We start from the raw sequence: 15,032 nt of genomic DNA, 5'->3' as shown, positions 1-15,032 counted from the left end.
TCCAGGTAGACAGTGTCAGAACTGGGCTGAATTGCAGAACACACAACTGGTGTTGGAGAACTGCTTGTTGTAGGAACCCCGCCTCCCAGCACACACACTGGCATTGGTGACCCGAATCTTAAGTGGCCTTGAGGGTTGCCTCAGGCACTGTTGCCAGGAATCTGATAAGTCACTTAAAACTTGCCTGGGGCTTCCCTGGTGGCGCAGTGGTTGAGAGTCCGCCCGCCGCTGCAGGGGACGCGGGTTCGTGCCCCGGTCCGGGAAGATCCCACGTGCCGCGGAGCGGCTGGGCCCGTGAGCCATGGCCGCTGCGCCTGCGCGTCTGGAGCCCGTGCTCCCCAACGGCGAGAGGCCACGGCAGTGAGAGGCTCGCGTACCGCAAAAACAACAACAACAACAACAAAAAAAAACACTTGCCTGATCCACAGTCCATTGGAAGGTCGCTGAGACCAAGGAAGAAAGATGTGGTCTTAATGGTTTGGGCAGTTATGCAAAATGTGGCTTATCAGGCATTAGAAGGGAACCAAGGGTGTCACATAGGCCAAGCAGCATCTCTGCTTAACTCTACTAACCAAACTGTGTTTTGAAGACACACTTCTCTATGGCAGATTCCTCAATGTAAGATGTTCAGGTGGTCTCATTGTGCAAAGACAGGCACCGTGAAAAACAAATCAAAAAAATAAGGGGACAGGGGGCTTCCCTGGTGGCGCAGTGATTGAGAGTCTGCCTGCCAGTGCAGGGGACACGGGTTCGAGCCCTGGTCCGGGAAGATCCCACATGCCGCGGAGCGGCTGGGCCCGTGAGCCACAACTACTGAGCCTGCGTGTCTGGAGCCTGTGCTCCGCAACAAGAGAAGCCGCGACAGTGAGAGGCCCACGCACCCGCGGTGAAGCGTGGCCCCCACTCGCCGCAACTAGAGAAAGCCCTCGCACAGAAACAAAGACCCAACACAGCCAAAAGTAGATACATTAACTTTAAAATAAAATAAAATAAGGAGACAGGATTGTGTGGGATACTTACAGATACTTTAGAGTTTCTGTAAAGTTTTATTTATTTTTTTTAGTGGTACGCGGGCCTCTCACTGCTGTGGCCTCTCCCGTTGCGGAGCACAGGCTCCGGACGCACAGGCGCAGCGGCCACGGCTCACGGGCGCAGCCGCTCCGCGGCATGTGGGATCTTCCCTGACCAGGGCACGAACCCATGACCCCTGAATCGGCAGGCGGACTCTCAACCACTGCACCACCAGGGAAGCCCAACATTTTTTTACTTAAAGAGCAATGCCCTTCCGCCTAAATAGTGCATTTAATATGTGTTTATCTCTTTTTTTTCTCCTCAGATCCCATTACCCTAGCAGAGGGAAAAGAGCACAGTGCATGTTTGGAAGACCCAAGGTAGAGACTGAACTGAACAAGGTAAGCTGCAGACGGATTCTCAACCACTGCGCCACCAGGGAAGCCCTATAAAGTTTTATTTTTAAAACACCCAAAGTAAATGGCAAAATGTTAACATTTGTCAAATATCAGCAGTGAGTACATGGATGTATGTTATATTATTTTCTGCACTCTTCTCTGGGTTTGAAATATTCTATAATAAATGATTTTTTTAGATCAAACATTTAAAAAATATGCGCCCCATGGAAGTCTCAGCAGTTGAAACCGGCGGGATCAGGTAATGACCACAGATGGAAACGACTTCCTCCCTCCTATTCAGAGTTTTAAATCTTTATTATGTCAGCTGTCAGAAAAACGAACCGTGGAACTTTTTTTGCAAAGAGTTTGTATAAATTGGCAAGCCTTACCTTTGTCAATCTTGGGGTTTTACTAGGTTTGTATGATGTATTTTTTTCTTGTTTGGGTCTGTTCTGACTTAATTCTTTAAAAGTGGGGTATAACTCATCTTTACATGTACGCTCCCCTGCCAATGCACATTTGGTATGGCTGGATCTGTGATTCCATTTCATACATTTAAACGTTATGGATTCTAGTTATTCCATGGAAGAACTGATTATTTGTTGGGAACTGATCGTTACGTTAAGTAGCATGTCTGATGATACCTTCCCTGGTATCACTATGGAGTGATTTCTTCCCAATATGATAAATATGTACAATTTGTACAGCAAATAGCTTAACAAATGCATAGGTCAAATATAGAATTTGAAATAGCCTTATTATTGACAAAAGAAAACAAACAAGAAACAGCCTTGAGGAAGGACTGAGTCAAGCTTTTAGATCTGGTGAGGTCAAATTCTGCAGTGCAGTTACTTGAGGCATGGGTCTAGAAGTAAGGTTAAGGGGACTTTGTAAGCTAGGAGTAGTTTTGGCTGCCAGTAACAGGATGCCAGGTTTACAGAGGCTGATGCCTAAAAACACTTGGTTATCTCACAGAGCACAGAGTGTGCAGGTGGGAAGCCCAGGACTGGCTCAGCTGCTCAACCATCTTGACAAGGCCCAGGCTCTTAACGTCTTTCTGTTCTGCCAACCCCAGTATGTGGCTTGTTGATTTTCTGGTTGAGAGACGGTTGATACAGCTACAAGCAGCAGGACTGCTTTAAAGGAAGGAGGCAGAGGCCGGGAGAAATGGAGAAAGCCAGGGTGGGAGAAAAATGAACAAAACCTTTCCTCCAGTGGTTCACTTCTTCTATCAACAAAGGAATAACTCTTACAAAACCTTCCAAGCAGACTTGATCCATGATTTGCCTGGGCTTGGCATATTACAACCCTAAGAAAATCAGGGCTGTTTTAGCAAAAACTAACTGTAGAGGAAGAGCAATTAAATTGATAATAGAGCTCAATGCCTTAAATTCTGTATATCCCAGGTCAATTTGGGACTGGGGAGTGGTAATAGTGCTCTAGAGTTGTTTTGAAGCCTATGGTGAATAAAGCAAACGGCTTTTTTTTTTTCTTTTCCCCTAACAAAGCTTTTTAAGGAGCTCACAAAATAATAAACTTCAATTTTTGCAGACATATTAACCTTTACCGGTTTTTTAAAACAGCGAATGAAGAGGCAAGGTTCCCTCAGGTTAGCGTGACAAACTCACCCCAGTTCACCCAGGACTTCGTCAGTGTTAGCACAGCCAGTCCGTCACCCTGCTAAACCCACCGGTCCTAAGCAAAACGATTCTGAAGAAGTGATGAAACGTATTTGATAAAGAAACGGAATCTTGAGAAGGTTTTGCAAAACCCGGAGGTTCTAGACATTGCGTAATGCAATGAAAGCGTATGAATGGGGGGGCTTAAGCAACCATGGGGAGGGTCACAGTCAGAGAGTTAATATTTAAGCAAGAACTAAAGGATGACTTGAAGTTATAAAAGCAAAGGCCAGGAGGGAGCAGTGGCAGGCCACCTTACAACATACATGCCTTCGAACATTCGCCATTTGATATGTGCTCAACAGAAATGGGTAAAAAGCAGAGCCCCGTGATATGTTCCTGGAGACTTTTTTTTTTGTTTTTTTTTTTTTTTTTTTTTTTGCGGTATGCGGGCCTCTCACTGCCGTGGCCTCTCCCGTTGCGGAGCACAGGCTCCGGACGCACAGGCCCAGCGGCCATGGCTCACGGGCTCAGTTGCGCCGCGGCACGTGGGATCTTCCCGGACCAGGGCACGAACCCGTGTCTCCTGCATCGGCAGGCGGATTCTCAACCACTGCGCCACCAGGGAAGCCCTCCTGGAGACTTTTGACATTGCTCCTTGACCAGCAGTGCATTTGGTTGAGTTTATCAGCCCCCAAAATATAATCCAATCTACGCTACATCTTTTCCTGAGATAACAGATATTTGATCTTTTAGTTCCATGATTTTCCAGACCAGGGATTCTAGTCAAGGAAAAAGGAGGTTTGTTTTGCCTGACTCTAAGGGGATCCAGTTCTGATTCTCAATTATTTTCAATTTCTTTAACCACAGCTCACAAATAATTGTAATGTAAGGAATGAATTACATGGAAATAAGCCATTATGGGATTTTGTTGGGGAGCAGATGTCTATTTTAAAGGTTTCAGTTTCTCCCATTTCCAAAAATAAAAAACCAGGTCAGGGTTTACACATTCTCGGCATCCTGTCGCTTACCTCATCCGTCATAATTCTTCAGAGAAAGTACTGATTCTTCAGTCACATCTGCGCATGCCTTTGGTTTCGAGGCTGCAGTTTCTAAGGCGTGAGTCCCTTGGATTCACTGAGTCTGATGAGGGGTCCTCTAGGTACAGCTTTCTTCCTATTGGGGGCTTTAGCCATTTCGTACTCATGGTTAGTCTAGCCTTCCTGACTTGAAGGTAATTTCCCTGATGGAGAAGAGCAAAGAGCGAAATAGAAGTTGAAGAGCCTTTTCCCCTGTCATCAGTTGACGTAATAGCATCCGTCCCCAGGTAGTCTGATTAAATGTAATTAAAATAAACTCTGGATTCATTTGAATGACTTTCATATCTTGGGCTATGGGTTTTCATTTTTCAGCTCTTTTTAAATATAGGCTTAGATTTGCCCCAGAAACTGAGAAAAAATGAAAATGTGTTAGTAAGGGAATAGAAGAATTAACTCAGAAATTTTAAGGAAATTGATTCTTTGCAGACGGATATTTATTGTGTATATATATAATCAAGCCAAACAAATGGTTTCAAGGTGGGGAAATCAGAAGTTAATCAGCAGGAGACTCCTCCCCCCACCCAACCCCCTGACATTCTGCATACTGGCGGGTCCAGTGACTGGTTGGCCCCAAGGATAAACTGTCTGCTTTTATCAGTTGGCTGTAGATTTACCACCTTAATTATCCAATTCTCCTGAGAGACCTCAGGGGCAACAATAGATCAAGTAGCCAAAAAAGTTATCACTGGAGAAGGCGCGTCAAGCTTTTCCTGCTTCTGTATACTTCTCGCCAATGCCTTGAGTCGTTCTCGATTAACTTAATTCAACTAAAGATGTAGAACATTGCATGTTAGTGAAGCCCTGTATCTGGTATTATGAGTGAACAGCGTTGAAGATTATAGAACTCCTACCTTGAGATCCTTACATTCCTGAGCAAACTAGGACAGATTTGTGCACAGACAGCTTGAGATGTGGTAGAACGTGGGCAGTTCCGGAAGGCAAGGTTCTAATGAAAGAAGGGTTCAGTTAGCTTAGGGGATCAGGGAGGCTTTCTGGGCAAGTATGAATTGAATAGACGTTGCCCTGGGTCACTTGGTAGAATTCCGACAGTGGAGGCGGTGCCCAGAAAGTCATTCCCAATAGGAGACCCAGTGTGACCCAAGGCGTAGAGGCAGGAAGGTGCGGAGTGCGTCTGGGGACTCTGAGAAGCCTCGTGCATTGAGCAGGGTTTGCAGAGCCTGCAGGCGTGTGATCTCACTGTCGCCATCAGTGTCTTCCCACAAGTGTGGCTGCGGGTCAGACACAGCAGCGCCGCCTGAAGTTAGTTAGAAATGCAGAGTCTCGGGCCCTGCCCCAGGCTTACTGAGTCCGAATCTGCATTTAAAAAGACCCCAGGTGATTAGCATGCACACTGCAGTTTGAACAAGGTGATCTTTAGAGAGCATCTGTGTTGTCCTTAACTTGCTGTCCTTGGCCTCACGTGGAAGCCACACTGTCTATTTCCTTCTGCCGGTAGCCACTTCTAAATCTTTTGAGAATCAGTGAAAACCTGGATTTCCTGAAGTTTCAACTTGAATAATGCAACAGTTACTACTGCCTCCTTGTCAGAGAGGAATTTAGCCCCTTTCCTTTCTTTCGATCTCCTCCTGCCCACTGCCTCCTTCTTTTCTCACTCTTTTGTGTCCCAAGGCTACTCCCTAAAAAGCCTGCATACGACTCTCTGTCTCAGAGTCTCCATCCGGGAAACCCAATCTAAGACCAGAGCTAAATCTTCAGCAGAGGGAAGTTACTCTCCTTCAGGAAGAGCAGGCGCGAGCCTCCAGGGAGAAATCGGGAGGAAGAAGTTATGCAGAAGAAAGAAGATGAATCAGGGGCAGAATGTGGCTGGGATGCTACTGCTTTCTGTGACTCCCCGAAACTTTAGCTGAGTCTGTAAGAATCATGGCATGTTAGGGCTGACGAAATTTCTTGTGGAAACTGGTTAGGGTCTGATTTCTATACCCCGGTGACACAAGCAAGACAGACACCTCGGTCAGTTGCTCAGGCAGGGCGTTCCCAGTCGGGATCTGAGTTCCTTCCGGGGACACTTTTCTGAATAGCTCAGGTGAGGGTGCAACCTCCCAGTTCATCTCAGACTAAATCTTCACCCTAGAAGAGACCAGAACCGCATCATCGCCACGGATGTTAAACTTTTCGACACGTGGTAGAGGAGAATAAAGATGTGGCTTGAGAGGGGACTGGGGAGTCCATCTCAGATTCAAAAGGGAAATTGTGAAGACCACTCTGAGGCCGGTCCTCTTAGCCAAGAAATGATGCAAAACCGCCGAGGAATCGCCAAGTATGCATGTGTGTATTTTTAAGGGATTAGGACCAACCTTTATAGGTGGGCGCCCGGAAGAAAGCGCGTGAATGCCAAGGTGAGCTGGAGGACTAACCCGCGGCTTCCACGCGGCCCGGCTTCAACGGGGCGGGAGGAACCCCGGGCCGTGCGGGTGACGAGCATGTTTCACCGCAGCCGCACTCCGTCAGAGTCCCTGCAGGAAACCGAATCCACCGCACGTGGTTCGGATGAAGAGAAACACATGAGGAGACCACTCCCAGAGAGCCAGCCTGGGTTTGGGAGACAAAAAGGGCTGGGGAGTTACCCAGACACCAGCAGCAGAGAGAAGCCGTGGCCATCCCTGGGGCTGAAGCCAACATGGGGAGGAAGTGTGTTCGCAGAGCCCATAGGAGTTGGAACCGTAGAGGAGGGACCACCTGCGGGGCTGCAGTCGTGGAGGGAAGCCGGAGTTGAAGGGCCCGAGATGGGAGGACGAAGGAAAGATGTATCCTGACCTCCCTTTCCTCCAGTTTCCAACCTCTTGCCCAAATTTCCTATCTTTTGAACCCAATCAGAAACCATATGGAAAGAGAGCCTGGGGCGCTATGGGACACAGAGCAGAGCGGAGGAAGGTGCAGAAGAGAGCCTGGGGCGACATGGGACACAGAGCAGAGCGGAGGAAGGTGGAGAAGAGAGGCTGGAGCGCTATGGGACACAGAGCAGAGCAGAGGAAGGTGCAGAAGAGAGCCTGGGGCGCTATGGGACACAGAGCAGAGTGGAGGAAGGTGGAGAAGAGAGCCTGGGGCGCTATGGGACACAGGGCAGAGTGGAGGAAGGTGCAGAAGAGAGCCTGGGGCGCTATGGGACACAGGGCAGAGTGGAGGAAGGTGCAGAAGAGAGCCTGGGGCGCTATGGGACACAGAGCAGAGCAGAGGAAGGTGGAGAAGAGAGCCTGGGGCGACATGGGACACAGAGCAGAGCAGAGAAAGGTGGAGAAGAATCTGTTGGGAGTTGGTGGAGAAGAGTCGGCAGATGGAGAATAATCACATAGGGCTGCTGTCTGGTATGAAGTTCCGCTCTTAAAAAGAAAACAACTCAGTAGCCTGCAGCGTGTGGGTTTGGGACAGATTATTCCAGCAGGCACATGCTAGGAAAGATTAGTTGGCACGAAATCGCAGCTCAGAAGGAGATCCGTGCAAGGTCCCGGGTCTGGCCCTGGAGAAGAATGGGCTTGTGTGATGCTTCTGGAGGAGGTGCCATGGTGGGCTTGCAGCCAGGCTTCTGATAGCACAGTGTCTGTGCTATCTGTCTGCATCTAATGTTTTGTCATCTCAAAGTTGGTCCACTGCTTTGCTTGGCAGGATGCTAAAGGATTCTCCTGGCACCCATCTATCCCTGGCTTACTGCCCTCATTACTACGGTTGAGGAAAACTGGTGAGAACAAGGTTTACTGAGTAGGTTTGGAAAACTCCACTTTCTGTCTCCTGCTGGAAAGTTCTTTTAACAGGTCATGGTCCTGAGGGGGCCACACAGGCCTGTCTATATCGTCAGAACCTAAGGAGAACCTACTCTCCGCTCATCTTATCTGCAGAGGGTAGACCTTAGCGCCCTGAGAAAGTTCGTAGAGTTTACAGAGGTAGCTAAAGATCTAAAGCTATAATTCTCGTTAAGCCAGAAAGAGAAAATAAATATCGTATATTAATGTATATATGTGGAATCTAGAAAAATGATGTATAGATGATCTTATTTGCAAAGCAGAAAGAGAGACACAGACGTAGAGAACAAACATATGGACACCAAGGGGGGAAGGGGTTGTGGTGGGAGGAATGGTGAGATTGAGATTGACATCTATACACTACTGTGTATAAAGTAGCTAACCGACGAGAACCTACTGTATAGCACAGGGAACTCTACTCAGTGCTCTGTGGTGACCTAACTGGGAAGGAAATCCAAAAAGGAGGGGATATATGTGTACATATAGCCGATTCACTTTGCTGTACAGTAGAAACTAACACAACATTGTAAAGCAACTATACGCCAATAAAAATCGTTTAAAAAATCTTGAAACAAAGATGTAATTTCACTAGCTAGCCAGTCAAAAATAAATAAATAAATAAAGCTGTAATTCTCCATCTTCTGCGTATCTCTCCAAGGGAGGGCAATGTGCTACTCTTGGGAGGTTGGAATCCTTTCAAATGTCTTTCTGCACCTTTGAATTCCAGGAGATGAAGTCATTTCTACCACTTTAATATATGTCTTTCTGTCCTCATTGCTACCTTTATGTCTCCCCTGAAATACCATGGCCTTGTCACTGGTTTGGATGTCTCTGGTGTGGCCCTCTATCTCCACGCTGCAACTGGAGGGATCTTCCCCAAATGCAAGTTTCATTAAAGCATGTCCTTGCTTAAAATCCTTCAACAGTTCACCATCGAAGATTCTAGTAGACGCTTTACCGCCTGGCCACCACCCACCCTCATTCTCACCTTTCCCCAACATCAGCTCTCCACCCAACAGGCACATATGCACACACACACACACACACACACACACACACACACACACACACACACTACCATCCACCCCACACCATTCATTACTATGTTTCAACTCTACCGGACATCCCTCATTCTTCTCTAAGATGTCAATATATGGTCTCTTGAATTTTCTGACTCAGGGTATCAAGATGTAGAGATCCATTTTACTCCCCTGGGTTTCTTTTATAAACATCTTGGAAGAAAACTGCCTGCAATGTTTGCTATAAATGAAGTGTGTGATCTTCTCATTAGTTTCTTTCTTTCTTTTAATCATCCTAAAAGGAGTCTCATAAGTCACGCTTAGGTTTTACTGGGGTTGCATAATAATGAAGCCAGTCTCCTGATTTAGCAACACTCCTGGGATTTCTCCATCTCCCACTGCAGGGCACAGACGCTGCGCCTGAGAGCAGATCAAGGTAGAGGCTTGGAAACCAGGGCTGTCCTGTTGATGACTTCAAGTGGGAAGAAGGAGCAAAGCGATGTACTCAGGGAGGTTTTTCAAGTATTAACAGAGAAAGGAGTTTAGAATGTTAGGACACTGGGCTTAGGCTGACATTTTGTATGATTATCATTGGGTATGTAGCCAGAAAGTAGAAGCTCTGCATTAAACAGAAAGAGGGAAATCTTTTTATTAATACTGGTTCCTGGAGAAATTTATTTGGGAGCCTCAAAATTTTTCTTTATATATTTTTTAAATTTATATTTATTTATTTATTTGGCCATGCCACACGGCTTGCGGGATCTTAGTTCCCCAACCAGGGATTGAACCCGGGCTACGGCAGTGAAAGCTCCGATTCCTAACTGCTGGACCACCAGAGAATTCCCTTTCGTTTTTAAAAAGGTAGTATAAAATCTTCAGGGACTAAGCACTATTCCAGGTGCTGGGGAATAGGGACATAAACAGAAAAGACAATGTCTGTGCTGTCATGGGATAAGACTGGGAGAAAACAGACACATAATTATACAGCGTTGGGTCAGCTAATGATAAGAGCTGGGTTGGAAGATAAAGCAGAAGTAAAATGATAGTGTCGGATGGCACAGGGTGACTATTTAAAAGGGCTAATCAGGAAAAGCCTCTTTGGGGAAATGAAGTGTGTTCAGAGACCAGATTGAAGTGATGCAGGGGGCTCTGCAAATATCTAGGGAAACAGCGTGCCAGGAGAGGGGACAGCAGGGGCCAAGGCCTTGATATGTTCAAGGAAGGACAAGGAGGCCAGTGTGGCCACACGCCATGAGCAGGAATGGTGAGAAACAAGAGCAGACCAGCATCCAGAGCTGAGATCCTGTGGGCCTGGAGGGCCATGGTAAGGATTTTGGATGCTCTTGGGTCAAGGGAAGCCATTGGAGGATTGAGTGCAGGAGGAACGTGGTCGATCAACATTTTCAAAGGATTGCGCTGGCTTCTGTGTGGGGGGTTCTCCCCCCAGGGGAGAAGAGAGGAGAAGAGCAGCAGAGACGCCGATAAGAGGACGTTACAGGTCTGCGTGACGTGTTACCATGGCACGGACTAAGATGCCAGTGGTGCAGAATGGGAGATGTGGTTGGATTCAGGATGTATTTGAAGTAGGTCAGAAGGATTTTCTGTTGAACGGGACGAGGGTCTGAGTGAAAGATAATCCAAGATATGTGTCCTGAGCAAATGGGTAAATGATGTTGCCCTTTACTGCGGGGGTGCCCAACAGAATTGGGGTGACAATTAAGAATATGCTTTGTATATTTCAACTCTCAGCAGCTTATCAGGGATGAAAAGTAGAAGTGTTGTTTGGGTAGCTGTATATTCAAATTTCGAATTTGGGGTGAAGATTGGGACTGGAGAGTTTGTCAAGTAAATTCAGGATGTGTTCATAATTAAAATTGTGGGTTTTAACTGATTTTATTGAAGTATAGGTGCTGTACAATATTACATAAGTTATAGGTGTGTAATATAATGCTTCACAACGTTTAAAGGTTATACTCCATTTATAGTTGTTATAAAACATTGGCTGTATTCCTCATGTGGTACAACATATCCGCGTAGCTTATTTTATACCTAATAGTTTGTACCTCTTACTTCTCTACCGCTATGTTGCCCCTCCCCGCTTCCGTCTCCCCACTGGTAACCACTAGTTTGTTCTCTAAACATGTGAGTCTGCTTCTCTGATATTATATTCACTAGTTTGTTGTATCTCTTAGATTCCACATAGAAGAGATACAGTATTTATGGGTTTTGATTCTAAAAATTCTTTAGGGTGTAAGGATGGAGCGTAGAGGAAGTGCTAGGTCAGGGGGAAGAGGGGAATACATCCAAAGAGACTGAGAAGGACGGCCAGTAGGTAGTAAGAAACATAGCCATTTGGACTTCTCAAAGCCAGGTGAAAAAGTGTTCTAAAAAGGAGGGAGTCAAACATGTTTTTAAAATCAGGTCCATCAGGATGACTACTATTTTAAAAAGAATGGAAAATAACAAGCGTTGGTGAGGATGTGTTGGAACACTGCTGGTGAGAATGCAAAATGATGGAGCTGCGATGGAAAACAAGATAATGGTGCCTCAAAAACATAAAAATAGAATTACCAGATGATCTAACAATTTCATTTCTGGATATCCTCAAAAGAATTGAAAGCAGGGACTCAGATATTTGTACACCTATGTTCATAGCAGCATTATTCACAATAACCTCAAATTGGAAGCAACCCAAGTGTCCATCAACAGATGAATAGAGAAAGTATGTGCTATACATACAGTGAAATATTATTCAGCCGTAAAAAGGAAGGAAATTCTGACACATGCTACAACATGGATGAACCTTGAAGATATTATGCTAAGTGAAACAAGTCAATCGCAAAAGGACAAATATCACATGATCTCACTAATATGAGGTGCCTCCTATAATAATCAAATTCATAGAGTCAGAAAGTAGCATGCTGGTTGCCAGGGGTTGGAGGAGAGGGGAGATGGGGAGTTATGGTTTTTAATGAGTACAGAGTTTCAGTTTTCGAGGATGAAAATAGCTCTGGAGGTGCATGGTGGTGAATGCACTTTTTTTGTTTTTAATTTATTTTTTGGCTGCACCGTGCAGCTTGTGGGATCGTAGTTCTCCGACCAGGGATCAAACCCAGGCCCATGGCAGTGAAAGCACTGAGTCCTAACCACTGGACCAACAGGGAACTCCCAGTGTGAACGCACTTAATGCCAATGAACCACACTAAAAAAAAAAAAAAAAAAAAAAACTCATGGCGTGTGGCCACACTGGCATCCTTGTCCTTCCTTGAACATATCAAGGCCTTGGCCCCTGCTGTCCCCTTTCCTCGCACGCTGTTTCCCTAGATATTTGCAGAGCCCCCTGCATCACTTCAATCTGGTCTCTGAACACACTTCATTTCCCCAAAGAGGCTTTTCCTGATTAGCCCTTATAAATAGTCACCCTGTCCCATTATTCTTTGGAATGCCTAGCAAGTACCCTACAGTGGCATGCAAAAGCCCAGGGAACGAGGACTCTTTGGGGAAAGCCCCAGGAGTCAAACTGCCTGCCAAGAATTGGCAGCAATAACTAAAAGACCAAAGTCTTTAGTCTCTCTCTTTATTTCCAGATCATTTGCCAGTTTTCCCAACACCATTTGTTGAATCATCTACCCCTTATTTACTGATCTGAAATGCCAACTTCATCATGAAACACAGTCTCATGTGGTCGTGGATCCATCACTGAGGTTTGTATTTTGTTTCTTGTTATTCTCTGTGAAGTACAGAGCTTGAAGCATATCTTATTTATTTATTTATTTACTGTATAGCACAGGGAACTATATTCAATATCTTCCATTAACCTATAATGGAAAAGAATCTGAAAAATTATAGGTATATATGTACATGTATAACTGAATCACCCTGCTGTACACCAGAAACTAACACAACATTGCAAATCAACCACACCTCAACAAAAAATAATTCATCAAGCTTAAGATTTTAAAATTGCACTGTGTGTAATTTATACCCCAGTTTTTTAAAACACAGACTAATATATGTATACATACCATATGCACATTATATATAAACATATATAATATATATGTATGCATTTTATATATATATAATATATATGCTTGTAGGTGGATATTTTATAAATATATGCATTATATATTACATACATGTTACCATTTCCAAAACTAATCAAGAAATTATTCTTTTGGCTACTTTTTAAAAAAAATTTTTTTGATGTGGACCATTTTTAAAGTCTTTATTGAATTTGTTACAATATTGCTTCTATTTTCTGTTTTGGTTTTTTTTTTTTTTTTTTTTTTGGCTGTGAAGCATGTGGGATCCTAGTTCCCCAACCAGGGATCGAACCCACACTCCCTGCATTGGAAGGTGAAGTCTTAAACACTGGACCGCCAGGGAAGTCCCTTGGCTACTTTTTTTTACTCTTGGCAGTTTTGATTTTTTTTTCTTTTTACCATCTTTATTGGAGTATAATTGCTTCACAATGGTGTGTTAGCCTCTGCCCTACAACAAAGTGAATCAGCTATACACATACATACATCCCCATATCTCCTCCCTCTTGCGTCTCCCTCCCGCCCTCCCTATCCCACCCCTCTAGGTGGTCACAAAGCACCGAGCTGATCTCCCTGTGCTGTGCGGCTGCTTCCCACTAGCTATCCATTTTACATCTGGTAGTGTATATATGTCCATGTCACTCTCTCACTTCGTCCCAGCTTACCCTTCCCCCTCCCTGTGTCCTCAAGTCCATTCCCTACCTCTGCTTCTCTATTCCTGTCCTAACCCTAGGTTCTTCGGAACAATTTTTCTTTTTGGGATTCCATATATATGTGTTAGCGTACGTACGGTATTTGTTTTTCTCTTTCTGACTTACTTCACTCTGTATGACAGACTCTAGGTCCATCCACCTCACTACAAATAACTCAATTTCGTTTCTTTTTATTTTTATTTTTTTATTTTATTTATTTATTTTTTTTGTGGTACACGGGCCTCTCACTGTTGTGACCTCTCCCATTGTGGAGCATGGGCTCCGGACGCGCAGGCGCAGCGTCCATGGCTCACGGGCCCAGCCGCTCCGCGGCACGTGGGATCTTCCCGGACCGGGGCACGAACCCGCATCCTCTGCATCAGCAGGTGGACTCTCAACCACTGCGCCACCAGGGAAGCCCTCGTTTCTTTTTATGGCTGAGTAATATTCCACTGTATATATGTGCCACATCTTCTTTATCCATTCATCTGTCGATGGACACTTAGATTGCTTCCATGTCCTGGCTATTGTAAATAGAGCTGCAATGAACATTGTGGTACATGTCTCTTTTTGAATTATGGTTCTCTCAGGGTATATGCCCAGTAGTGGGATTGCTGGGTCGTATGGTAGTTCTATTTTTAGTTTTTTTAAGGAACCTCCATACTGTTCTCCATAGTGGCTGTTATCAATTTACATTCCCACCAATAGTGTAGAAGGGTTCCCTTTTCTCCACACCCTCTCCAGCATTTATTGTTTGTAGATTTTTGATGATGGCCATTCTGACCAGTGTGAGGTGATGCCTCATTGTAGTTTTGATTTGCATTTCTCTAATAATTAGTTATGTTGAGCATTCTTTCATGTGTTTGTTGGCAATCTGTATATGTTCTTTGGAGAAATGTCTATTTAGGTCTTCTGCCCATTTTTGGATTGGGTTGTTTGTTGTTTTGATATTGAGTTGCATGAGCTGTTTGTAAATTTTGGAGGTTAATCCTTTGTCAGTTGCTTCACTTGCAAATATTTTCTCCCATTCTGAGTGTTGTCTTTTTGTCTTGTTTATGGTTTCCTTTGCTATGCAAAAGCTTTTAAGTTTCATTAGGTGCCATTTGTTTATTTTTGTTTTTATTTCCATTTCTCTAGGAGGTGGATCAAAAAGGACTTGCTGTGATGTATGTCATAGAGTGTTCTGCCTATGTTTTCCTCTAAGAGTGTTATAGTGTCTGGCCTTACATTTAGGTCTTTCATCCATTTTGAGCTTATTTTTGTGTATGGTGTTAGGGAGTGTTGTAATTTCATTCTTTTACATGTAGCTGTCCAGTTTTCCCAGCACCACTTACTGAAGAGGCTTTTTCTCCATTGTATATTCTTACCTCCTTTATCAAAGGTAAGGTGACCATA

The 15,032-nt window shown here is 44.8% G+C and overlaps 1 protein-coding gene across 3 annotated transcripts in view; it reads left to right on the top strand.

The window, feature by feature from the left end:
- Positions 1 to 15,032, top strand: part of ADPRM (ADP-ribose/CDP-alcohol diphosphatase, manganese dependent) — a 372,105-nt gene that overhangs the window by 299,371 nt on the left and 57,702 nt on the right. For all 3 annotated transcript variants that reach the window (XM_067022034.1, XM_067022038.1, XM_067022035.1), the window contains 2 exons: positions 1,337 to 1,412; positions 12,490 to 12,606. In XM_067022034.1, coding sequence (XP_066878135.1) covers positions 1,337 to 1,351 — 15 coding nt within the window. In that variant the 3' untranslated portion in view covers positions 1,352 to 1,412; positions 12,490 to 12,606. The remainder of the gene's footprint in view (positions 1 to 1,336; positions 1,413 to 12,489; positions 12,607 to 15,032) is intronic.

Source organism: Kogia breviceps, chromosome 19, assembly GCF_026419965.1.
Source record: "Kogia breviceps isolate mKogBre1 chromosome 19, mKogBre1 haplotype 1, whole genome shotgun sequence".
In the NCBI taxonomy this organism is placed as follows: Eukaryota; Metazoa; Chordata; class Mammalia; order Artiodactyla; family Physeteridae; genus Kogia; species Kogia breviceps.
The sequence above is the reverse complement of the archived record's forward strand: the minus strand, read 5'-3'. Positions and strand labels throughout refer to the sequence as shown.